The 26,869-nt window shown below is 37.5% G+C and overlaps 1 protein-coding gene and 1 long non-coding RNA gene across 2 annotated transcripts; one reads left to right on the top strand and one right to left on the bottom strand.

Moving 5' to 3' along the window:
* LOC121418852 (ribosomal protein S6 kinase delta-1-like) lies at positions 1–25,976 on the bottom strand. The gene is made up of 12 exons (XM_041613034.1): positions 25,580–25,976; positions 12,633–12,668; positions 11,736–11,853; positions 11,080–11,195; positions 9,863–10,259; positions 8,565–9,125; positions 8,032–8,153; positions 5,999–6,145; positions 2,468–4,932; positions 1,605–1,815; positions 1,058–1,153; positions 1–596 (listed from the first exon to the last, which is right to left on the bottom strand). The coding sequence occupies exons 1-12, from the start codon at positions 25,679–25,681 to the stop codon at positions 486–488; spliced, it is 4,482 nt and encodes a 1,493-aa protein (XP_041468968.1). The 5' UTR covers positions 25,682–25,976; the 3' UTR covers positions 1–485.
* LOC121418853 lies at positions 18,007–19,038 on the top strand. The gene is made up of 3 exons (XR_005970521.1): positions 18,007–18,016; positions 18,407–18,526; positions 18,999–19,038. It is a non-coding gene; the product is annotated as an uncharacterized LOC121418853 (long non-coding RNA).
* Positions 25,977–26,869: the final 893 nt, after the last annotated feature.

Genomic DNA, 26,869 nt, shown 5'->3' with positions numbered 1-26,869 from the left:
ACTGACGATATCACTAAAGGGTGGATTGCATTGGTTTAATGCCTCTTTTGTCTCATCCCTCATGGTATTATCCCTTTATATCTGCTACCCGTTTATTTGTCTAACTGCAACTCAACTTGTCATTATTCCAATTGCACATTACACTTTCACCAATCAAGAACTATGTCCATTTCATCTCAATATCAGCTTTGTCTGATATAAATGACCCAATGCTCAAAGGTTCAGTTTTAATGATCAATTCAAAGTTTAGTACTATATCTGCAACAATCAAAGTTAAGACACAGTTACAGAGACCATAATCTCAGATATGTGTAAATGTCAAACATCATAACCTTATTATAATAATTCAGCCTAGCTAGGTGACTTTTAATAATGAGTAGATCTTTGACCTCATCAACACTTGACGACATCCATCAAGACACTCTGAGAGGGTAGCTCCTAGCCACACTCCATACATGAAAGCTCTATGATAACCCCACAACCCTTCAGCCTAGGAGATTAGACCAGTTGACCCCTTTAAAGAAAGGGTGAACTTTGACCTCATCAGCCCCAGACTGACCTCCACCTAGACGCTCCAGAGGATTCACCTGTAATAGCTGCAGATAATAATGAAAAAAAATATCACAATAAATAAAGCTATTTAACAAAGCAATCATTCCCAAAGTATTATGTAGAAAGCTCTTTAAAACTGCAATCAACATTGTCATTCTTAAGCTTCTCTAGTTTTGGTAGCAATAGGAACTTGAAATTGAATTGGTTCATTTACCAATTAATACCACTGTAATTTAATAAGATACTTCATCCATGATTTCAATTTGATTGAAATAATTTGTTTTATTCCATCAGTACATATTTATTCAAATTAAACCAAAAAATCTTCTAATGGATACAAATAAATCATTACACATAGCTGCACGGACTGCTTTCTAATAACTTTCTAAAGGCTCATATAAGAAAAATGCAGTAGTACGGTAGTAGTAAAAGCAGTATAAATGATGTATGTATAGCCTATAGTTGCTAGTTGTAATTGTTGAATCCATGTTTAAGTCAGACTCACCTGTGTGAGAAGGTTTTTAGCTTCTGGTGAGATGTGATCAGGAATGAAAAGTTGTGTATGACTATTGATCCCACTAGGATGGCAGCTGTATAAAGACTGGAAGGTAGTACACAGGAAGAGAAGTTAATCAAAATTTTTTTGGGAAATAAACACCAGTTTCATATTTTTGATAGCAAAAATCCACATTACATACAAAATTTATTATTCACCTATTCAAAAACAAATATTTTTTTTTCATATCTGAGATCTAAAATGAATCGCATCCTGAATGTCCCCTTACAAAATATTCATAGCATTAAACCTGAATATAAGTATTCAGGACAGCCGAAGTGAGACAAGTAAAGCTCTCTTCATGTGTAGGTGGTCTTAAAGACAGGTTTCCATAATACTTGATTCAATGTGGTGGGGGATATTATAGAGAAGCCAAACTTGTTATCTTTCTGAAGAGGTATCCTTTTATACAGGTGGTTGCTAGAACAGATTTAATTGTACAATAGTGACTTTCCTTTAAATCATATAAATTACCAGTAGAATTATCTGTACGCACCTGTCCAGTGAGTAATTCAAACAAGATGACCCCATAGCTCCACCAATCACATGCCGGTCCAACCCCGAAGATACCCGTTGCCTCAGGAGCTGTGAACATGTTGATCTGAGCCTTGGGATTCATCTCCTGACACACCCACTTCCACTGACTGAAGTAAGTCAGTCGGACGTGACCACCTTCCGCTAGGAGGATGTTGTCTGGATTAAGGTCTCTGTCAATAAAATTAGATTTATACATGGAACTTTGTACTTGTATACTAGAAAATATTTTACACCTAAGAGTGTTAACACCAAGCATATGTGTGGGTTTACAACAATTGTCTACTTGATGTTTGCTTTAAGTTTAATCATCACTTGGTCCCATACCCAGAAGTTACTCTTAGATTGGTCTATCATAATTCAGTTTGATAAGAAATTTTCTCAATGTCACTTCATCCAATTAGTTTTACAAATTTTCATCTTATGATCCAATAAGATATATTTTGATAAAGTGGGTATGGAACAAAATGAACATTGGCTGAAAATAGTGACACAAATAGTGGCAAGTAGACTAAAGAATTATAGCTGCAAATAAAGTTAAATTAGATGAGTGATGACACCAAAGAAGTAATTATAAGGGATTATACCAAGTGGTAATTCACTGGTTGGTATATTGAAGATTGGGAAGGAAAGAAATGTTGATTGGAAACTGAATAGCAAGGACTGGTATCTATCAGGGCATCAGACTTGATGGTTTCCATGTAGATGTACCATAGGAAATTAAACAAGATTAAATCAATAATTTGACATAAATTACAGGGTTTTGATGTTTCCTTATTTCATCAAAATGACCTATCAAGTAAACATGACTGAATCCATCATTACCTGCATGTGATGCCAGCAGCATGAAGCGTGGCCAAAGCAACAAGTATCTCAGATGCCCAGATGCGTACACAGGACTCAGGCAGGGTAGCAGAACTGCTCTCTGCTCTAGATCTCCTCATATCATCCAGATGAGAAAACAATCTTGAGAGCGAAGGCAAAGAAGTGTCTTTCATGTGTAAAGTATCCCCCTTAAGAGTGGATGTCCTTGAATTTGTGGGGGTTGTGTTTGCTTCTCCGACCAGTCCATTCTCTTCACCATATATGTTGTCTTCTACTGCTTCCCCACTGTGGCATAGTACATTAGAAGAATCTGTTGACACTGCTGGTATACTACTTGGAACAACAGGGGCTGTTACAACTTTATTGTATGGAGGTGCAATCTCTGGATTTGAGTTTATTGGTTGGAAAGTATGTTGGGGGGTTGACTGTGCAGAAACTGTGGACGAACTGGGAAAGTCCCTCATCACACCTGAGGAGGGTAAATTAGCATCTGATGGATCAACACTCACATATGCTGTAGAAGAATTTGAATCTTTCCTACTGGTTATAATCAGCTGTTTGTCATTATCAAATGGATTAATGTGTAAATTCATGTCCTTTTGGTTATCATTTGAAGCATTTCCTTCTGTCTTTGCAATTTGCATTTCTTTCTCAATTTCCTCTGAAGAAGCTCCATCAGGGTTTTGTCTTGGCTGTGCAAGGGCATCCGCTTCAGCTTGGTCTCCTGAACTCAAGTCTAATCTATTGTCTCCAAGAATGTAAATATCAGCATCCCCACTATCAGCCACATTATGATCATCCTTCACATCAAACACACCGCCAAAACCGTTGTCTTCATTCTCAGAATCTCTTGGAATCTCTTTTGGCACATCTGGTAAATTCAAAATATCAGGGGCAACATGCTCAGCAGTTTCCTGAAAGCCTGTAACTAAAGATCTACTCTCAACTACTTTTGGACCTGTACTGGTATCAAAGCCAAACCCTTTTGTGTCTGGAGTGCCTCCGTCAAAGAATGAATCCCAGACGTTCTCTTCCTGAGAGCGAGTATCTGCACCCATGGACACTGTTCGTTTTGTGTCTCTGATCAGAGAGTGCTTTCCTAAAGGTTCATTCATCCGAAATTCCATCATGCTGGACTGTTGCATGAATGGAGGGCGAGAATTATTGCTAAAACTGTCTTTTGAGTCATGTCTGCTGGGTTTTTCAGATAATGACTGGCTCCTCTTCTTTGGCGAGCCAGAATCAAAGAAATCAGCTAGATCGACACCGGGTACCGTCTCTTCCTCGCTGAATACTCCAAAGGCCCTGGTGTCCAAGAAAGCCTGAGAGCTCTCCATAGCACCAGCATTGGGCATTTCAGAAGTTGATTCTTTATCAGTTACAATTTCCTGGATGATATTACTGTTCTCTAAGAAATCGACCACATTTTCTTGTTTGAGCACTTGATTTGAAATTGAATTATCTATATCAGCTTCTTCTTTGCGCATCTGTTCAACTTCTTGGACAACAGCTAGTGCCTCAGCAATAACTCTGGCAGGATCAAGGTCCAGTTTCTCTGTCTCAGACTTCACTTCAAGGTCAACTGATCCAGCTTCAACAGGAACAGCATCTATTGGAGGTCCACTTGTAGAAGATTCAAAACCAAAAACTGATGAATCACCTATCTCACCCATGCTGTATTCATTAGGGCTTTCTATGCTGTCGATGCTAAATAAAGCCATTGATGCAGGTGGAGCACTTGACATACTTTCTTTCGCATCAGGCAAGACTACTTTACAAGGTGTGGATCCAAAGACTTCACCGTGACTAAACATCTCAGTCTCCTCATTAGTGTCACTTAGAAATAGACTGTCATCTTGCTCTGTTCGAGCGTTGTCAACACATTCGTCATAGTTTGAACTCTGAGAAACTAGATCATTCAAATTTGAATCAGACAACCTCTTATGTGGGATGGTCTCACCATCTCCCAAGTGTTCCCCACCAGTTACATATTCCCCACATGCATCAAGTAAGTTCACATAGCTACCAGAAACTGCTGGTGAAGGTACAAGCTTCCCTTCTATACTACCAACCGAGGCAGCATCAGCATGGGCATCTGGATCACGACTTGTATCAGATGTATCCTCCACCTGAGTGGTGGCTTCCTCAACAGCTTCTGCCGGACTGAAGACATCATCCTTCAACCCTCTTCCGCTTCGTGTACTCCCTGACCTGGAACGCTGGGACTGTCGACTGAGAGTGCTACTCTTCAAGCTGTTAGCAAGCTCATGCCTCCCAGTTGCTTCTTTTTGCTGCTTGAGATAAGGACTTGCATAGTTCCAGAGCTTCCCACCAGTGGCATGCTCAAGCAAGAGAAAGATCGAGCTCTCTGTCTCAAAGTAGCGATAAAGCCTCACCATGTACGGACAGAAGGCAGGCACTCTAGTTATCATCTTGGTGTTGGGTACACTGCACTTGCTGAGGGACTGTGGCAAAAACGAGAAAAATCAACCATTCATGGAACAACCAGCTCTCATTTGTGTTCTGCGAAATTCATATCAAAGCAGAGAGCTAAACAATATTATTGGATTATATTGATCAATACTCCTTTTCTTTCCCTATGAAAATCAGTGATGACACTTCCACAATATATTTATTTTATCTGTCACAATTTAGGACTGTTTTTATATGACTTCATATCTGAAAAGAGTGTACTGTGTTGTTAAATTCATATTGGATATTTCATTATAGCAGAGGAAAAAATATGCTCTGTTGATTTCCATGAAAATATGTAGGAACTTACAATATGAGAAGCTGACAATGTGAAAAGTTGACATTATTAATGAGATAAGAATATTTATTTTTCTAAATTAATCCCTCATTGCAAATTTACAGAAATTTACAAAATGCACTTTGTGAAACAAAACTGAAGAGATTTAACTCAATCACCTTGAATCCTGAACTACTCAACTATCTTAATTCATTACCCAGAATGCAACATTTGGAGCAATCCAAATTCAACTACTGCTGGTATTCATTTTAACATTTTATCACATATATGCCTCCAAGTATCGGTAATAAATGAAAGTGTAACTGGCTTCCAAAAATTCATGTTTTCTGATATCGAGGAAAAATTGACTGTGATTTAGATCTAAATATAGAATGTCACATCTTCAATGATAATGTCAAAGGAATGTTCATCAAGACTAATTCTCCAGTACAGGGGCCTGTCTTACAAAGAGTTGCGATTGATCCGATCAATTGCAACTATGGACGGCCAGCAACGTCAACATCTATTATGCATGTTTGTTCAAAATATTTTGTTGCTTTGATGCATATTCATGCATGTATTGTTTTCTTGAAAATTCACTGTGCTTCTCTTTGTTTACAAAGGACATTGTGTAAATTTCCTGTAGAAAAAATTATGAAACTGATGGATTACCATAGAGTTACGATTGATTGGATCAATCGTAACTCTTTGTAAGATGGGGCGCAGGAGCATACTACAGACCACACAATATTAATGGCCTCCTCATAGAATTAAAGACTTACTTTCATGATGAATGTTTGGTAAGTTGACATATCAAGGACAAGAAGAACAGAATCAATGCAACCAAGAACCTTGTAGGATTTCAGCTCATCAATGTTTCCACGTAGATGTGCAGAGGAGGCATCCACTTCCATTGCCATCTTCTCAGACTAAGGGAAATCAAAGAGTAGAAAGAAGGTGCTATCATCTTCTACAAACTGTTGATGACGGAATTGTACAGGACCCAAAGACTTTTTGTACAAGGAACACCTGGGGCCCGTCTTACAAAGTGTTGCAACTATGGACGGCTAGCAACGTCAACATATATTATTCATGTTTGTTCAAAATATTTTCTAACTATGATGTATATTCATGCATTCATTGTTTTCTTGAAAATTCACCACGCTTCTCTTTGCATACAAAGGACATTTTGCAAATTTTTCTTCGAAAACTAGCACATCAATGATGTGGAGCTCATCCGGCATCTCACAATGAAATTTAACACAATTTAAATTTCAGCCCAGTTGACACTGTAGTGAATTACATTGGTGACATAAATTAATGAAGAAATGACATAGAAGCACTTTTGTGATCTATGAATAAATTTCATATAAATTAAGCATAAATAATTTTCTAGTCAAAATTTCTTAACTCTGTGTAAAACCATGGTGAACCTCATGTTACTCTCAGATGGAACAAAAATAATCAAAATCAATCAACAAATAAATAAGTAATTTTGGTGAGTTTTGAAAATGTTTGAATAAATTAGCATATGTAATGAGTTTCAAAATTCTGTGTTGAAATTTTGTATCACCACCTCGAGCTATCATATAAAGCAAACAAAACTGAAATTGATCAACAAATGAAGAATTTTTTTTTTTGTGATTAATGAATAAATTTTGCATAAATTAGCATAAATAATTTTCTAGACAAAATTTCAAAATCTCGTGTACAAGTTTGGTGAACCTCATGCAGCTCTACCAGATGGAAGAAAAAAAAAATCAAAATCTGTCAACAAATAAAGATGAAGAGGCATTTTCTGTGATTTATGAATAAATTTCACATAAATTAACATAAATAATTTTCTACTGAAAATTTCAAAATTCTGTGTAGTTTGGTGAACCTCATGAAGCTCTACCAGATGGAAGAAAAATAATTAAAATCGGTCAACAAATAAAGAAGAAGCATTTTATGTGAATTTAAAAAAAAATGCATAAATTAATTTTGCATAAATTAGCATAAAAATTGTTCTGGTCAAAATTTCAAAATTCTGTGTAGAAGTTTTGTGAACCTCATGGAGCTCTACCAGATGGAAGCAAAAAATTCTAAATCAGTCAACAAATAAAGAATAAGAAGCATTTTTTGTGAATTTTGAAAAATGGGCATAAATTTGCATATTTAATGAATTTCAAAATTCTGTGTAGAAGTTTTGAATCACCCACCTAGTGCTATCATATAAAGCAAACAGAATTGAAATCGGACTTGACATGGCAAAGAAGAAGCATTTTGAAATTGTGGACGGACGACAGACGCCAGACGACACGGCATAAGCTCATTTGGCCCTTCGGGCTGGATGAGCTAACAATTATGACACTGGTGGATTTCCATAGAGTTACGATTGATCGGATCAATCGTAACTCTGGTAAGACTGGGCCCAAGTTCCAGTTGGGCAAATGGTTAATAAAGCATTACAGAGGTCTGATAGGGGAATCCTTTTTATGGAAAAGCAGTTTATTTCTGTTACAAGTAATGAAGATGGGTGGTCATCAATTTGGGGAAAAATGCTTCCCACGAAACCTGCAAAGGTTGTTTGCAAAGTTAGAATTCAATTCAATTGAAAACACAATCATGTAGCAAAAGTAATAAATTGTATGAATATGTCACATAGATGGAGATAATGATAAGGATTAGGATTGTGACAAAATAAAGCAATTGGTATTACAAGAATGAATTCCAATATAAAAAAATATTTTGGAACAAAACAATGATTATCATGAAACATCATTGCCAGTCAACAAAATAGTGATAATACTGATGTAAAGTGTAGAATAATTACCTCCCATCTTCTTGCATTAGATGCTTCTACTGATAAATATTTGTTGTAGATGTCTTCAGCCTTCATTAGATATTGAGCAGTCTTCCGCCTAACAGCCTCTCTTCTTGTCTTGCTTTTGTCAGCTAAATTAAAATGTAATTGAGATTGGTCTAGCATCTGAAATGGAATTTTCCATGAATCTAATCGTAGCTTAAACTCTTGAAAATATCATCACCAATATTTACTAAAGGTATGCCGATTTGTTAGTACAAAAGCAGAAGAAAAAAAAGAATAGAAAATCAGATCAATAAATCTATGAAAATCTCGAATTCAGACAGTTAGTTGAGACAATTCTTGCATTTAACATGTACCGGTACTTATTTTGAAATATGCAGACAAGACTAGATGGAAAACAAGATACAGTAAAAATATCTTAACACATGATGACTAACCAATCAAGTGAGCATTACAAGTACATCAGTTACAGTTAATTTGTGTTTAGCCAAGAAACACAGCTGGTTTCATGACACATTACAAAATTAAAGCAAACTTACCGACAACTCCATTCAGCAATATAGCTACACCAGCTTTGTACGCATCAAAGGAAGCCTGATAGTTGCCAACGCTCTGATTATCCAGGGCCAAACTGATTTTACCAGCGGCTTGATACAGATAGTCATCCTCTCCACTAACATTCCACTTGGAGATGCTATCATCGGAAACATGGCGGCTGCGTTCACCTGCGGCAACGCTTCGACTGTCAGTGATACCGGTGGAATTGGCATCTTCTTCAGCAGCCTGCTGGGCACGGAGTGAGTTCAGGTACGCCCTGGCAAGGGAGTTGTGGCTGTTGCGGTTCGCAGTCATACCACCAGAGGAGGAAACAGAGGAAATGGCAGAATCGGAGGAATACGACTGCAGTGACGGGGGTACGGTGACTGTGATTCCACTGTCGGTCGAGTCACCGGTAACAATGCTGCTTGCTGGGGTAGGATCATCTTGAGAGTTGGATGAAGGTTCAGGAGAATCTCGGTTGAGTTCAGCACATATATCCATAGCATGAAAGAGCCAGCTGTTGGAGTGTGGTAGTGTACCAGGCTCTGTGCTCCCAGGTTCTGGGGGAAGAGTACCATTTTATTTATAATGATATATGCATCATTCTTTATATCATGTAGAACAAGTCGCAAATGGTGAAGATACAATGTAAGTATGAATTTTTTTCTCACCTAATGCAATACTAGTATGTATATTTTCAATGACTGTTGACAAAGAGATATTTTTATCATTCATTCTTTTATCAATTAACTAATTTATGCATGCATGTATTCATTCATTTTTCGTTCCTTTGTTTGTTCGTTCATTCATTCAGTCAGTCAGTTTTTTTACCTTCATATTCACATATTCATTTAAGTTCATAGATTGCTGTTTAATTGAAAGTATCAGCTCTTACAATTATCTGAAATAGTAAACTAAACTGCCTAATTTTTTCATCAAAATATGTAGAAAAATTATCTGCATGGTTTGATTTTGCTAAAAATTATTTTTTTGAATGATATTCAATGCCCCCCACCATCCCCTTCATAAAAATGGCTGTCATCGATCCAAATAAATATAAAACTATGGAAAGCCAGTGACATCATAATTAATCGATAACTCTGTTCTATTGTAAACAGAGAGAAGCAATGCATAAGCATCACCTCTCACCGGCATTATGCTCACATTCATTTGCTAGATAACAAGTCATAGTGTTACTAGTTTTCCATAGTTGAGATGAAATAAAAGTCAATAACAATTATTTTTCAAATGGTGCCCTGGTGATGAACTAGGGACATGCAAGTAGCATCATTCTTACCAGATGGTGAAAGTGGATCAAAGAATGTCAATTCTTCTAGCTGTGGAAGAGGTGTACTGGGCATAGAGTCTTCGCTAAATGTTGTCCTTTCATCCTCACTGTCATCGTATCCTTCTCCTCCTTCTGAATCCTCCCCTTTTTGTTCTTCATCCTCCTGCTGACGATGTAGCCAGACCCCTCCCAGTTCATTCCCTGACGTGGCAAGAGATTGAGTTTGAGATGCCCCTCCCTGATTCTCCTCACCCTCCCCCTCCATTCTAGGAATGGAAGCTGCCATAGCTCTACTACTACGAGGTTGATTGGGGAAGCTTCCATTGTCAGATTTAGGGTTTGCAACTTGAGGTTTTAGGATTGGGTTTTCAGATGACACTTTTCTCCTGGTCACAGTCTCTCCTCCCTGGAGTAAAATAACAAATTAAATGAAAGAGAGAGCGAATCATACTTTGTGGTTTGGCTCAATAAATTTAGATTCAGAACCATTAATATCTTACGAGGCAAATATGCAGAAAGGAAACAAAAACCATTCACATGCTGTGCTAATTTTAATAGCATCTGTAATCTGTATCTTTTGTCTGATAACATTGTAAATGTTTTTTAAATAATCCCTAAAAACATGAAATTGACAACATAGTGAAAGTTCGAATCACAAATAATACAGAATAATAATTTAAAACCTTCTTTCTTTTCAATTTTCTCTTCAATGTGGAAGCGCTGTGGTGTAGCGGTTCTGACTCTTGCCTTGTAATCAGAGGGTTGTGTGTTCGAACCCAACCACGGCCTAGCGCCCTTTGGCAAGGCGTCAATCCACACTTTGCCACTCTCACCCAGGTGCTAATTGGGTACCGGTGAAAACAACCGTCATTGTGGTTGGTTTAGCAAGTTTGCGCTTAACAGGCTGCTTGGAATGCTATGAATCCAGTGACCGGGTAATAATAATTGTGAAGCGCTTTGAACAGTCGTATATTGATAAAGCACTATATAAATGCCAATTATCAATATCAGAACATATTGTATGAGTTGCAATTTTAACTGCGGTTTTATTTCACAATTAAGAATATGCTAAAATCTAGACTATACTCTATTATGGCCATTGCTGCAGATGCAAACAAAGAAACATTGGGGAAAATATCAACTTATGAATATGATAAATCAATACTACACCATGAAAATATCTGTATGCTAAAATATTGACTAATACAGTGGGTAAAGATTCTTACCTTGAAAAATTCAACAAAGTGGGTTGACTTAGCAAGAGGAGGTACTTTCACAGTGAACTCTAAAAGTCTCAGGGCACTTTGCCTTCTTTCTTCAATGGTCTTCTCATCAAATCTCCCTAGTATAGAAAGTGAAAAATATACTGATACATCAGACATAAGATTTTCTTATAAAGCAGCCCGTAACACAAAGCTTAGCAATGATCGTAGAACAATTTTTATGATTAATTCCATCGATTACAATGTGCAATCAATCGTGAAAATCAAGCGTACGATAAATCGCTAAACTTTGTGTTACGGGACCCAAGAGGGGGTTTTTTTATCATGTGCTTTGTAAATTATCTCAATACCTCTCAAATCAAATGTCATATTTTGTAATATTTTCATCAACAAATGTTTGTCCCATACTCAAAAGAAAAATCTGCAAGCAATCACTAAACATTGTCATATTATGTTGATACCTATATAACACTGCATCTGTAATATATGAGCACCATATTGTGTAAACATGTTTGGATGATATTGATCAATAAAAAATAAAAAGATAGTAATAGACATTGTGTATCAAATATTGTATCCTCCAAATAAACCCTAAACCATATGGACTGATTAAGGAGACATTCCAAGAGGACATACAGTAAATGTTGATGCAAGCTTACCAAAGAAACGAGCCTTTGCAAAATCTGGAAATTTTTCTGGTCTACGTAGATGGTAGTGGAGAAGCGAAAGAGCTTGGTGGAGTTTCTTGAAGTCATTATACCGCTTCCACACAGCAACCTGAAATTAGAAGTGAATGCACTTTAAAATAAAAATATTGGTTCCACTGCATGCATCACTAGTCTTCAAGAAATGACCTTTTGCTCACATTTGAGAGAAAATTGATTAATTATTGATTAATTAAAACTTAATTGTAACAATCTGAATTCATTATGTTGAATTGTATTTATGTCTAGAGTAATAGCTATTTTATTAGGACATTCCCATACATCTAGATCCGTTTTATGAATATTCATGGAGATTCTAAATAAATGATCGGTCGGTTGGTTCTCACATAACAGCTCAATCATTTGTTCTGTCCCAGGAAAAAAAAAGATTATTAAAAAATTATTTTGCTGAGTCCGGTGGTTGAACAAATCTAGTCCAGAATGGGGATGAGGACCAACAAGAACAAAATTACCAGGATTTGTTGTTCAAATTTACAGAAGGCATATCAAAAAATATACCAGGCTTTTCTTTTGGAAGTCTTAAGAGGGAAATATTCATCCTTGATTGGATATTACATGTACTGTTTTTTAGTACACAATACTAGCCAGTCCAACCTTGAATTATTACCCACTTAACTTTCTCAAAGCCTTATGTATTTGTATACTATATGAATATTGACATTTAAATTATGTCTTGAAATATTGTACATTGCGCTTGATACTGTACAATGTATGCAAAGCATGATAAAATATAAGAAGTTATCAATATGATGTGTAATGTTTTCAAGCAATTCCTCTGTAATGAAACCCATGGATTCAAATTTCTTATAGACAAAATTGTGATAGGTTTACCTCAATCACTTCCTCTGCTTTATCCAATCTGAATGCCTGTTGATGATATAAAAAGGAGATTTTTCCAGTTACAACTTGTGACCTTTGGATTTAGGTAAAAAATGTATATCACTGAACATTCACTGGAGCTTACAAGGGCAATTTTCAAATACATACAGAGGAAACACTTTTAAAATTTTAGTACAAAACGTGATGTCATTCAGTTTCATGTGCGCATTCGGGTAACGTTGGCGAAGAACAAAATGAAACAAGATGGCGGCGTAAACATCGGGCAAGTTTCTTCCGTCTTGTCATGATATTTTTCACATTATTTGGATGAATTTTTCTTTAAAAATAAAATCGATGGTGCAGAAATGTCGGAAATGAAGTTGCATCCCATGTAAAGTCACGTATTGTATTACCGGACACTATCATATTTCCAGACGCGCACATAACTGCGTAGTAAATCAATATCGTATCGTAAGACTTCCGCAGTTCAATCTCACAGATCAATTCAAAGAACGAGATTGCAAAAACAAGTCGAAAATCAAACTTTTACCTTATTTTTCTCTAAAAATGACAGAAAATGCTTGAAATATCATATAACACAGTTTTTGCATTAAAAATTGATCGTTTGATTCCAATTGATCTATTTTCTGATGGAAATACGGACCTGATTTGCCGAATTTCAGTCGTACGCTCCATCGATTAAATCGTCGACGGCTAGTTCTCAAGGTACCCGGAACACCGGCCGTGCGCGAGCCTGATAGAGAGCCGTCAACGATCGATAGAACTTGATGACTGAGTGTTACGATATGAACGAGCATTAACACTTGGAAGTGCAATATCGAACAAAAAAAGGAAATTCGTTAGCAAACGCAAATTGATTACAAAGATCTGCTCAGAATCGATATAAGAAAGCAAACAAGAACTTAGAATTTACTCAGGAGATGATATATCCTGAAAAAAATCACACCAATTCTTTCTTACATCATTATAATCAAGAATATTTTACCCGTCCGGCGGGCGTCCAGAATTACAATGTAATTTGTCACGCACGAAAATAATTGTTTTTCGCGGAGGGGTATGCGGCAAGTGCGGTGCAAAGAAAACGGTTGGAAAATATCAAATAATTTTATGATTTTGTACTAGTTGCACACTCGCTCACTTCAGGGTAATCCTCTGTTTTAGGGGTCCAAATTATTTTAGGTTGCTAACTTCAGGCAAAAGTCACAAATGCACTTACAATGAGAATAAGTCGTCCGCAAGCTACAAGGCCGTGAACGTACGTACGAGCGCGCTCGATTGCCTATCGGCCTGGCTGGTCAATTGACTGCTCTCCTGGGGAGTCAAGGCGAAAGGTGGGGGGAGGGTCCAATAGATACATATATATTGCTATATATCACCTCCTCTGTTTGAGGGGATTTTATTAATTGTGGCATTGGGGGGTACATTTTAGGGCATAATGATGACATTGCGCCCCTTGCTTAATAATGGAGCAGTTCATCCCCTCTTGCCACCACCCCTTCTCCTTGCTACCAATAGTGCTGTTGTCGGGAACAAAAATCCATGTCGAAATGTCGCTTAAAAATTAATCCCGACATCGACAATGTCGACATGAAAAAGGGACCGTAATTTAGCCTAGGCTCCCTAACAAAAAAAATCATTCGATCGTGGAACATAACACTCTCAATCAAACGTATTCACCTTGACACGAAGAATATCCCCACACTAGATCTAGATAATACAGGCTCAGTTCGGGAAAACATATTTTCACTAAGCTAGAGTTAATTCACTTTCAAAATCACCGATTTAATCCACATCTTTTTCTGGAGAATCAAGTTTTGTACCACGATCCGGTCTCGAAAGCATTGCGCAATAACACTCGGAGCCAATTTGAGAATCACCAATTACAATAGTGATCATTGCGTATTATACGCTGGTACACATGTGCTGCAAACGCAAGCTCCTCAAATTGACAGTAAAAAATAATGAAAATCGACCGATAATTTCAGTATCACTTCCGCGGCGATCCGTGCAACGATCTCCAAACGAAGGAAGGGAAGTTTTCTGTGACTTCGTGATTTGAATTAAGCGCTCAATTGCGGCGGTCACAACTTTGACAAACACGTTTATGTGAAAAGTAATGCATTGAGGAGCAACGTATTATCAAGCACGGTGAATAGCAATGGGTACATATGGATACGGTGAATGCTACTACGGCTACGCTACGCTCGCGATCGTCGAGGGGCGCGGCAGCTCGATCGGGCAGGCCGGCCCACACTCGACTCAGGCACTGACGTATTTCTGCTGCCGCGCAGCTCGCAGGTATTCTTTTTTCATTTAATGTGCCGCTTTAAAGCTGAATAAACTTTTTAATCGCGCCACTTACTGTGGATAAAAGCTTCCAACTTTTCAGCTAAGCTTTATAGTATACTCATGACTTTAGGCTAGACCCCTTTTTATTTTATGTTTGCATGTCGATGTGGGTGCGTGCATGTCGACATGTCGGAAACATTGAAAATCCTTCGTATGTCGACATCAATGTCGATATGAGGCCTATCGACAACAGCACTAGCTACCAATGTCATCATTATGCCCACTCATGGTTTCAAATCGTCTCGTGTGTGAAGGATTCATATGCACCTGGTGCACGCGAATCTTTCACACCATTTTTACTAAAATAACTATGACTTTACATCATAGCTATGAATTACAATTTTTCTATAACACTTACCGAACCATATGGATCGTTTGTTGAATTCTCTTTGTTGTTTGTTTTAATAAAATAAGAGCATTTTTCGTGATCTTCACGTAGATGCCTCTTGATCAGCGTTGATATCAACTTTTGCCTAAAGAGGGCGCGCGATATTATTCACCAAGCCGGTAGGCACTTAAGAACCAAGTTTGAAAGGATACTCGTAAAATTATGTCACTCTCGCCGATGAATATTCATTAGATCGTGGTTGTGCGTGTTCAATACACACTGAGTGCATGCATGCAGACAGTTTGTATTGAACACGCACGACCAGGATCTAATGAATATTCATCGCGAGAGTGACATAATTTTACGAGTGTCCTTTCAAACTTGGTTCTTAAGTGCCTACCGTACCTTTGTTTACGGTGTTGCAAGCGAGCTGCATTCTAGGCGATCAGCATTATTTTCTTGCTCGTTCAATCCACTTTCATCATCATCTTGTCAGAAGATGGCGTACTTTACCAATAAGTATATACAGCGTTCTCGCCAGAAAAAAATTCACCCATGTTGGGGACTTTTGCTGCCACTCCCGGGGGGTGGGTGCGGGAGGGGGGTTCACCCAAAGACCTTATAATATATTACTAGACCGAAAGCTGCGCGCGCGTTCAACACAAAACAAATCAGATTAGGCTCCGCCTACCGCGATCATTTGAAGACAAAAATAAGCCCCCATTGACATTCATGAGCGTAAATATATTCATAATCCACCCTTTTAATTGGCTAAGAGCGTCATTAATACGCAATTTCCCCGATTCTTTGTCATCGATACTAGTGGTATCGTGTTACAGAATTAATTATTCATTTGACCTCATTACGTCATCTAATTTATTCATTCTGAAACTTTTCTTTCCACACAAAAAAGGACCTACGAACACTCCGGTGAGTACGTATAAACTGATATAACCACATGAATTCAGTGGACTATTTACAAATTTCACACTGTATTTTGTGATCATAGGTTATTTCTCTACCAAATTAGAGAGTTTGCTATCATTCTTCTGTTAAAGGAAAGCAGAATTTGGTCTTTGAAATTGAAGTTAGATTGTCATCGTCGCCCAGTGCAGCCTGTAGGTTGCTTGCAGTGTTGCGGTTATGCCGCTGTGTTAACCACATGTATTTTGTACGGGCTCCTAGCCGATTGGGCATCGAGAGAAATTCGGGCCGGTTTGGTTCACCTCCAATTAACAAGGACCAACCCACGATTGATTAAAACAAGAAGAATGAAGCTTCTTTTTGTACACTGTAACGTTAGATCTAGAGGGAGATCTGCATCTATCTTCAGTAGATCGAGACCCAGTCAGGAATAAACTGTGAAGTGGAGTGTGGATGAAGATATATTGCCTGTCATTGTGTCAATCCTCACTTTCAGTTTCAGATATCAAATTTATTTTGCATAACTTCAGGCTTCTGCATTAAGCCCCCACCCATTTTAACTTATTGTTATTTATAAATATAGTTAGACTCTGTCTTAGAAATAACTAGACCAAAAGCTTCAGTCTCTCTATTTTGGTTGTTCCGCTGAACCTAGTAAAATGTCAAAAATTGTTGAATAAATCCCCAGAAACGATGGTTATTCCTGTCTAAGAAATAATATGCTGCAGCTCTGCATGTTTGTCTTATTATCAATAGATCTAGGACCTAGATCTAGATAGGCCTAACGTTAGATCTAATTTCTAACTTGGTTAAGAGAGGATCTTGTGTTGCTTATTATTTTAGACTTATGCCGTTACGGTACTTTACTTTTATTCATCGATGCTTTCTAATTCTAGGCCAACCTAATTCAAATCTAGTCATCTAAGTTATACTTTCCCAACCCGCGACACTTACCCCCAGGGCTTATGATCTAGGTCTGTAATTTAGGCCTAGATCTAGGTCTGGGCCTAAAACTCCATTTACGTGTACGAGTAGGCTTATGCCTGTCAGTGTCAGTGGACCAAGGACTAGATCTAATCTTGGTCAATAAATGGCAATGAAGTTTAAACTTTAGCCTGGAATAAAAGTCAGAGTCAGACATCAAATCCATATAGGCCTAGATCTCGGTTTAGAACCAAAGCTTTACTTTGTAGGTCTAGATAGATCGAGAGTCCATCGTTACTATCTAGATCTAGACCTACGAGTAATTTAGATACGCGAATGCTGTTGCACAGCTCTGAGTCTTGGACTAGATCTATACTTTCTTACAAATAGATCTAGACCTAGTGCATGAGATGAAATTATGTTAAAGTCAAATGAAATAAGATTCGGAAATAAAAAGATGCAGATGTTTCTTTTTATTGGGGGGGGGGGCTGACATGTGAAAAAATTTAGAGAAACCTAAAATTCAGAAAGTGAGGGCCAGAAGTAACCAATATTACCTATGGCCGTTTTGTGCATTTTCTAAAATAAAATTGAAGGATGTCATGCAATTCTTTTTTTGATGAAGGTTTTCACATTTCAGCTCTTACCCAAATCCCTCCCCTATACATACGGCCATGAAAAATATCACTCCTTATTATTGTACTCTCTTTTCTTTCACAAACAGGTTGAGTTTGAAGAACAAGAAAAACAGGTTGAGTTTGAAGGACAAGAAACACAGTATAGAGGTCTACCTATATGGTTCAAGATGATGATCATAAGTGCATGCATCATTTCGCAGATTCTCATCCAGGTATAAAAGTTAAACTAACCCATTCAAAATTACAGATACATTACATGCATTGAATGTTAACCATGTTTACATTAAATAAAAATAACCTGAGTCACAAAGAGGTAGGATCTGTACTGAATATACACTTCTTAAATATACAGGCTCTCGAGTCTAAAGTAGAACCAATGTCAAAAGTTATGTACCTTGGGCAAATTTATAAAACAAGGTCATGTCCTTGATCTACTAGTAATTAAATTGCCTTTTTATTTCCTATTTGTTTATGAACAGAGCAATATTTATTTTTCATGAGTTACATTTTATAAAATTCATTTTATTGATTCTTTAGTGTGATATTCATATTTCATATTTGTAGATTTATGATTTTTTTTTGTTTTACATTTTGTCTTATAGGATGATGCAGTTTGACAATTTCCATGGAGGTGATTGATGATGATAAATAATTGGTGAAGTAGGCCTAATAGAACAGTGACTGGACCACAAAGAGAAATACAAACTACAGCAGTTATAGGAGTGAGTGAGTTAGTTAGTGATTATTTTTGATAATGGAGGTTGTTCACATTTTTTTGGCAACAAATAGACCTGCCTTTGAAAAACCCATTTCAATTTTGTTTTTAGATTATAGTTAGTGTCGTTTTTAATTACAGATCAAAATATTCTGTGCAACAAAACATATCAACTTTAATTCTTACAATTCATATAATTTACATATGTTAATTTATATATTGATATTTACAAGAAATCTCTGACATTTTTTCAAAGTATACATGTAGTTAGAATGGAGAGTGGTATGTAAACTGCGGAGAACATGTTTAAGTGATATGCTTTATAGAAGTACAAGTTTATAATTAGTAGAAGTAAGATTTCCTATGTTATGTGTTGAAGAAACATATATATGCATAGTCTCACTTTTCTTAAAACATTTATGTGTTATAAATCATGACAATTTAATTGATTTTCTTTCTCTATTTTTTTCAATCTGCAGGACTGGTGTAACAGATGTTTTCATTCAAGAAATCCAACAAGTCAACATTGAAGACTTGGGAACCACGTGATGAAGATGGAAAAGGTTTTTTTTCCAAGTCCAAATTCATGACGTATGAAATTTCTTATTGATTTTTATTAAAACTGGTTGCAAAAAGAGAAGCTATAAACATACAAATAGGAGCGGCGGATTGAAGTTGAAAGTGGGGGGGGCACAGGGAAAATGCTGTTTTATGTGAAATTTTTTAAAAAGTTGCGAGCGAGCAAAATTTTGACATTTTAAAAACAAATATCCAATTTTGTTATAGATTTTAACAAAATATTCAAAATGATATATTTCACCCTTTGCTTTCCTTTTTCTTTTTTTTTTCTTAGTCGTGATTTTTTTATTCTTGGGGGGGGCAGAGCATTGGCGGCGGAAAGCAAAAAATTTAGGGGGTCCACCTGAATTTATCCACCTAAATCTTAAGAGACCACAAAAATTTCCAGCAAAAAAAAAAAGTTGTCAACCACAATTTTAGGGGGGGGGCCACAACAATATTAAGGGGGGGTCTACCTGAATTTAGGGGGGACGCAGGAAAAAAAATTGATGAGCAAAAAAAAGATTCTCAACAAAAAATTTAGGGGGGACTGTCCCCCACCTCAAATTTAGGGGGGACAGGTCCCCCTATCCCCCCGCTTCCGCCGCCTATGGGCAAGAGTCCTTCAAGCCCCTCTCCCCTCCATCTGTACGAAACTGCTTATATACTCCACTCACATGAATTATTAAACTTAATGCACAAAGGATTTCCTTCAGAAGTATATTATAGAAATGAAAATATTGTTTTCTTGTTTCAAAGGGCACTTGTCATGGTGACCATAAAACAGATCCTTCTCAGGTGAAAGGGGCACAGAACAAGTTCTTTAGGAGCACTTTTCTTTGGTAAAAGGGGGCAGTGATTCAAGAAAGGGCACTTTCAAGAAGGCGAGGGGGCACTTTGTAACACGTGAAACGGGCCCTCAGATGGAAGGGCACAGAACACGTTGGGGGGGGCATTTTGGGGTAAAAAATTGCATATAAGGAAGAGCACTAATTGGTATTACCTAAAACAGGTTCTCATCAGGTGAAAGGGACACAGTACACGTTCGTGAGGGGGCATTTTCTTGCATAAAAAAAGCACTTTTCAGTGCTTCAAAAAGTAGGGGGAATTGTGCCCCCCCCCAGCATACAAAAACAAATTTCTTTTGGTTCAAAGTATTAACATACGCTTAAGAAAAAGGTAAAGCTTAATCCTCTGATAATGTGATTTTTTTTTCTGGATAATTAATAAAATTCACCACTAACCAGAGAATTCCTTCATGTCTTTCATTTGTGTTCATATAGTATTTGTACAGAGCTAAAATGAAAGGGATTTGGAATTGGCAAAATTCAAAATGAGATCGAGAGAGGGAAAGAGTGATGAGAAGTGGGTCGAAAAGAGATGAGAAAAAAATGGAGGGGCACATAATTATGAAGAGATAATTTAGAGGGAGTGGTGAGAGAGCTGATGTTGGAAGTAGGCACAAAAGGGGTGGAAGAGAAATAAGACGAGATTTTTGGAAACCAGGAGACAGATAACAAGTGGGAAAATAAGAAGGAAATATATGAAAAGTTAAGTTGCAAAAGGGGCTAGGGCCACTCCAAGAAAATCATTTTTTTATTCTCCCATATTGCAATATTCTTATGCGAAAATGAATTTTCATGATACCCTACCATTAGAAATTTAAAATTGGGTATAAAAGAAATCTACTTATCTTCATATTTTTTTAAGATATTATTTTCCAGAAAAATTATGTATGGACCTAACCCCTTTTGAAAAAAAGTGAATTTTCTTTTTTTAGTTCACTTTTTTTATGGGAATTTCAACTTTTCTATATGGTATCATCTTATAGAGCTACTAAAAATCAATTAAGACATAAAAATCAAATTTGATTAAAAATGGACCTAACCCCTTTTAAAAGTGAGCTCTTCATATGTAGGAGAAAGGCGGCACAAAACAACATGTTGAAATGATTAAATGAAAAAAAAAACAGAGTAAGAAATGCTGGAGAATAAAGGAGACAGGAAACATATTGAACATGATAAACTGGGGCCCGTTTCATCATGAGTTACAAGTATGGTAACTACGAATACCAATCATAATCAAGGTTCCCACGGTTATCACAATAATAGCGATGTTTAAATAGCTCAGTGTAATTCATTATGAAACGGACGCCAGAAGAAAGCAGGCACGGGGATCCATGAAGATTTTTTTTTTCACTTCTCGAAAATTGTAACAAGAAATGGCTCTTTTAGTGGTAAAAGTTATTTTTTTCAGTATTCATACTCAACCAGTGATAATGAATACAATCATTGTAATAACCATGATTTGCCCCCACCCCCACCTTTTTACCTAATCGCGACTTGATCTACTCTTTTCATCTTCCCTTTTAGAATTAGCATAGGCCTATAAGACGCAATAAAAACATTGTTTTGTTTTTAAGTGATATCGCTTGTGATATCGATACTTTATAAAGCGCAACGTATCGTCTCAGATTTGCGCTTGCTTGATTCGCTGAATCCTTCGCGTCACGAGCGCGTAACAAAATGAATACATTAATGAATTTTCCAAGTTGACCTTTGTCATTGCGCTGATGTGCGTATTGTCTAATACACGTACAAAACCACAGTTGACGAGGGAGCATCGTACGAAATTAATATTAATGGGGGCTTATTTTAGCTTCTAATGGATTAAACAAAATGGCGGTAGCTTCGGGGGCCTGGGTTCACCCCTCCCGCGCGGAGCGCGGAAGCGATGGCCTTTTCATGAAATAGAGACGCCAAGGGAGCCCCATTGTGGCGTATTTTCAAGCCCACACAAATGCACATAAATGCTAGGCCTGGGAGTAAACATCGATTGATCAAATGGTTCGATTGGCATGCCGCCAATCACCAATCGATAAGCAAAATTTACACAAATCGAATGTTCGGCAGATCCCGATTATGACATTGGGAGAACTCAAATACCCAAGTAATAATAACAAAATGACAAGAAAACAATGATGACACTTCATACAGGTTTAAAAATTATGTTACCGAGATAATTTTTCAAAAATAATCAATGATTGTATTACATTCACAGTTACACACCAACATGAAAGCGCTCCGAATTTTTTTTAATCCCACCCAACCTTGCCCTCGATACACAAAATGAGTTCATTGTCTGCGTGCACAAAACAATAAGAAAACACACAACCAAGCTCACTTGAGCTGATTGGACCTTCGGATAGCCAATGAAACTTTTGGGGAAACAAAGAAGGCAGTGGTTCCCTTATCAGGAGAGGTCATGACTTAAGAAATAAATTGACCCCTCCCCCATCTGTGTGTGTGTGAGGGAGAGCTAGAGAAAGATAAGGGTGGGAGCCGGAGAATTCCTTTGTTTCAAAACAATAATGCAACCTTTTTTCTATCCCCCTCACACAATGAAAACTACATTCCAACATGCGCCCGTCTTCACCGGTACTTTCTCGACTAGTCTCCAAAAATAGACCCAGTTATACATGTAGGTTCAAATGATAAAAAATCGTAATTTTATAAGGTATTTCAAATTAAATATTTTGCAAAATATTTTTTTGAAATACATGTAGAATCGTGGGCAGTGCCACAAGTGGGGGCGGGGACATGGTGTGGGCAAGGGATGAAATTGTTCAAGAAATGCTCCACCTGGGGTCAGTCTCAAAGAATAGTTCATGAATGAGTTGTTTACATCTTTGGGATTTGGACTTTGCACTGGCTGATCTGGGCTGATTCATTCATATGCAGGGGTGTGGCACTTGGAGGGATGCATGCATAATACCAGAGTACCAGCATGGATTTAGGAAGGATTTTCATTGGAACAATAAACTGAAAGTTTTAATCTCATTTCATGTAGTTTCTTTTGATATAAATATCATGGAGAAGGGGAAAAAGGTCCTACTTTCATTTATTCTAAACATGTGACTTTGATGGAGATTTCACCATAAAGTAGGTCAACTATTGTGACTTAAAAGACCTGATTCCCGACGAACAATCGAATCATTTGATTATTTTTTCAGGAAATAATTGAATGGTAAAAATGACAATCGTCCCAGGCCTAACATCCATGCACCATAGCGGTCACGCACAGTTCTCAAACTCCTTTGCTATTCGTTCATTGTGTGCAGAGAGGGCGGGATAAAATGACAAACACAGTACAACTCCTTTGCTATTCGTTCATTGTGTGTATAGAGGGCGGGATAAATGACAAACACAGTACAAGTACATGTTCCTTGTATATACAATGCATTTATTCCAAGTTCCACTCCCATCATATCAGTAAGCGCAGCTACCGGTAGGTCATGGAGCATAGCCGGTGTGATGTGCGGGGCAGACGGGGGAATAGGCAACGGAACGACCGTACCGTGCCGTCATATGCCCGCAATAGCAGCCGCGAGCTAGCTGGGCGCCTTGCCACTTTCCTAGCCGTAGTAGGCCTGTAAGTGGTCTTAAGTTGGTGGGACTTCGGCGCAACCCGATAAATGAAGTTGCTATCACTAAGATGAGTTCATGGAGTGTATTATTTTTTTCTGAATATTTCCATTTAATTTTTCCACGCATGTCGCTGAAATTTTACGCATGGTTCCACTTGGTCTCCATTTCCGCACGCATGGTGTTTGCACCATGCGTGTTATACACTGGCGAGAACGCTGAGTATATACATGAGATGCAACCTGTTGATTTTTGGTACAATTTCCTATTACGCGCTGACGACTTGAATTGAGAATGTTCGATACGAAAAATTGCTTTTCGATTGTTGTTTGCGTACTTTTCACCGCAGTATTAAGGACGGATCGAACGGAGTATCCTGGTTGAGACTTGGAGGTAAGCGATAAAAACAGTTTTATAAATAATTTCCAATTCATTTTTTTTAAAACTAAAACTATTAAAAAGAAATCATTAGTGGAGAAATACTGAAAAGTTTGGCGTTTTTTATTCCCTCACATTCGTGTGATGAATGAAAACGTCAAAGTCCACTATGAAACCACATGCGTTGTGCGAGGTTAGTATTACTAACCTCGCATGTTGTGTGAGTGCATTATGCCCTAAAGATAAATGTACCCCCAATGCCACAATTAATAAAATCCCCTCAAACAGAGGAGGTGATATATAGCAATATATATGTATCTATTGGACCCCCCCCCTTTCGCCCACTCACACAACATGCGAGGTTAGTAATACTAACCTCGCACAACGCATGTGGTTTCATAGTGGACTTTGACGTTTTCATTCATCACACGAATGTGAGGGAATAAAAAACGCCAAACATTTGAGTATTTCTCCACTAATGGAAATTTGTTTTTATGATTTAACTTTTTTTTTTAATGAATTGGAAATTATTTATAAAAGTGTTTTTATCGCTTACCTCCAAGTCTCAACCAGGATACTCCGTTCGATCCGTCCTTAATACTGCGGTGGAAAGTACGCAAACAACAATCGAAAAGCAATTTTTCGTATCGAACATTCTCAATTCAAGTCGTCAGCGCATAATAGGAAATTGTACCAAAAATCAACAGGTTGCATCTCATGTATATACTTATTGGTCAAGTACGCCATCTTTTGACAAGATGATGATGAAAGTGGAATGAACGAGCAAGAAAATAATGCTGATCGCCTAGAATGCAGCTAGCTTGCAACACCGTAAACAAAGGTACGGTAGGCACTTAAGAACCAAGTTTGAAAGGACACTCGTAAAATTACGTCACTCTCGCGATGAATAATCATTAGATCGTGGTCGTGCGTGTTCAAAAAAACTCTCTGCATGCATGCACTCAGTGTGTATTGAACACGCACGACCACGATCTAATGAATATTCATCGGCGAGAGTGACATAATTTTACGAGTATCCTTTCAAACTTGGTTCTTAAGTGCCTACCGACTTGGAAATAATATCGCGCGCCCTCTTTAGGCAAAAGTTGATATCAACGCTGATCAAGAGGCATCTACGTGAAGATCACGAAAAATGCTCTTATTTTATTAAAAACAACACCAAACAAAATTCAACAAACGATCCATATGGTTCGGTAAGTGTCATAGAATAAATATAATGCTTAGCTACGATGTAAAGTCATAGTTATTTTCGTAAAAAGGGTGTGAAAGATTCGCGTGCACCAGGTGCATATGAATCCTTCACACACGAGACGATTTGAAACCATGAGTGCCTTTCGCCTTGACTCCCCGGGAGAGCAGTCAATTGACCAGCCAGGCCGATAGGCGATCGAGCGCGCTCGTACGTTCACAGCCTTGTAGCTTGCGGACGACTTATTCTCATTGACATTGTAAGTGCATTTGTGACTTTTGCCTGAAGTTAGCAACCTAAAATAATTTGGACCCCTAAAACAGAGGATTACCCACTTCAGTCCAGAATTGAAGACATAAAACCCAAGGAATGGGACTGAAGAGAAACATTTTTCTCACAATAGTTTTGGATTTATTATCCGAAAAAAAACGTATATCGCATATATTTTGAGGTAAACACGTATAAATCTATAAGAGTCATTATCTCTTACCCTGTAGGTAACTTTATACACCGTGAAACCTTTTTCGTGTTTTGTAGGCTCGGTGACGTTGAAACTCCTAATCCAAGTTTCTTTTTTCTTGGAGGAAGCCATTTCGCTTGACCATTTTGTAATCACACAATAGTTGGTGGATCCGATTCCGGATCTCTCGATCGATTCACACGGTGCTGGACGATCGAGAGACTGGGCTTGTTGCAAACTATAATTTTACTGAATTTAATTCATTCTGAACAAGGTAGTTAGTACACAATATATGAGTTTCATATTACAAATCAGTTCGATGTAAAATATTATACATTTCTGGTGCCACATTTCTGATACTACTTTTTTTTTATTAAGTCAAATTAATGATGAACAAATATATTTGTATTATGTTATACTCGATCGAAAAGAAAAAAAAAATTGTGATATTAAATTGATCTATTGAATAAATTCAATAAATAACAAAATAAAACACAAATTTTTATGACCATGACGCGTGAGCATTCCCAAAATCGGAATTGTGGATCCAGAGGCCTACTGGGGGCAGTGGAATCCAACGGAATCCAACCCCCCGTGCAAGTGGCCTCTACCACTTGTTAGACATATACGAAATAAATCACTGCAAACGCTTGATTAAAATTTTAATGCACATGACCATGAAGCAAAATTATTTTTTTGGGAATTTTTTTAATATCTTTTGCTCCGGTTATTTAGAATAATGGACATGCGGTTACTTGATTCGAAATGTTTTTAATAGGAAATTAAAATCATCTTTACTCATATTGTTTACAGACATTCTCATGGGTTTGTTGAGTTAGGCCTAAACATGTTTTTCCTCATTACATCACTTAAATTTCCAAATTTGATAATTATAATTCGGACTCTTTTTATATGGTGTTATTTTTATACAGTGGTAGCGATCCTGGGCCGGGGCGCAGTGCCAGCGCTTTTTTGATGCACCAAAAGTGCCCCTTCGGCACCCCCCAAAAAAATGGCTCCCTTGCAAACTGTTCTATTTATGTTTATGAGTTTGGCTTTTTATAAATCCAATGCATTTCTCGGAACAGATAAGTTTTTTTTACCGCTCATCGTCTCATCGATCTCTTCATGTCCAAAGTTTTCCTTATGAAAATAGCGCGTTCTTTGGATCCTCACTGATTTGAGTGCATCTTTTAAGTTGAATAATCTCTCAGTTTGAAATGCATTTCACACCCCATCTACCTGAATATTGTCAGTGTGAATTCCTATTCTGCAGTGTGTGTACCCCGTTTGCACCTCTGATGTACCCCGCGTCCCAAT

This window comes from Lytechinus variegatus, chromosome 7, assembly GCF_018143015.1.
Source record: "Lytechinus variegatus isolate NC3 chromosome 7, Lvar_3.0, whole genome shotgun sequence".
In the NCBI taxonomy this organism is placed as follows: Eukaryota; Metazoa; Echinodermata; class Echinoidea; order Temnopleuroida; family Toxopneustidae; genus Lytechinus; species Lytechinus variegatus.
This window is presented reverse-complemented; position numbering and strand designations above follow the sequence as displayed.

What these genes read in the sequence shown, in the direction of transcription:
- LOC121418852 (XM_041613034.1), bottom strand. Translation starts at nt 25,681, where the DNA reads ATGGCTTCCTCCAAGAAAAAAGAAACTTGGATTAGGAGTTTCAACGTC. An exon ending in AAGCAGAGGAAGTGATTGAG is followed by an intron (nt 11,854 to 12,632) that starts GTAAACCTATCA and finishes TTCTAATTTCAG; the next exon opens with GTTGCTGTGTGGAAGCGGTA. An exon ending in ACTTTGTTGAATTTTTCAAG is followed by an intron (nt 10,260 to 11,079) that starts GTAAGAATCTTT and finishes ATTTTACTCCAG; the next exon opens with GGAGGAGAGACTGTGACCAG.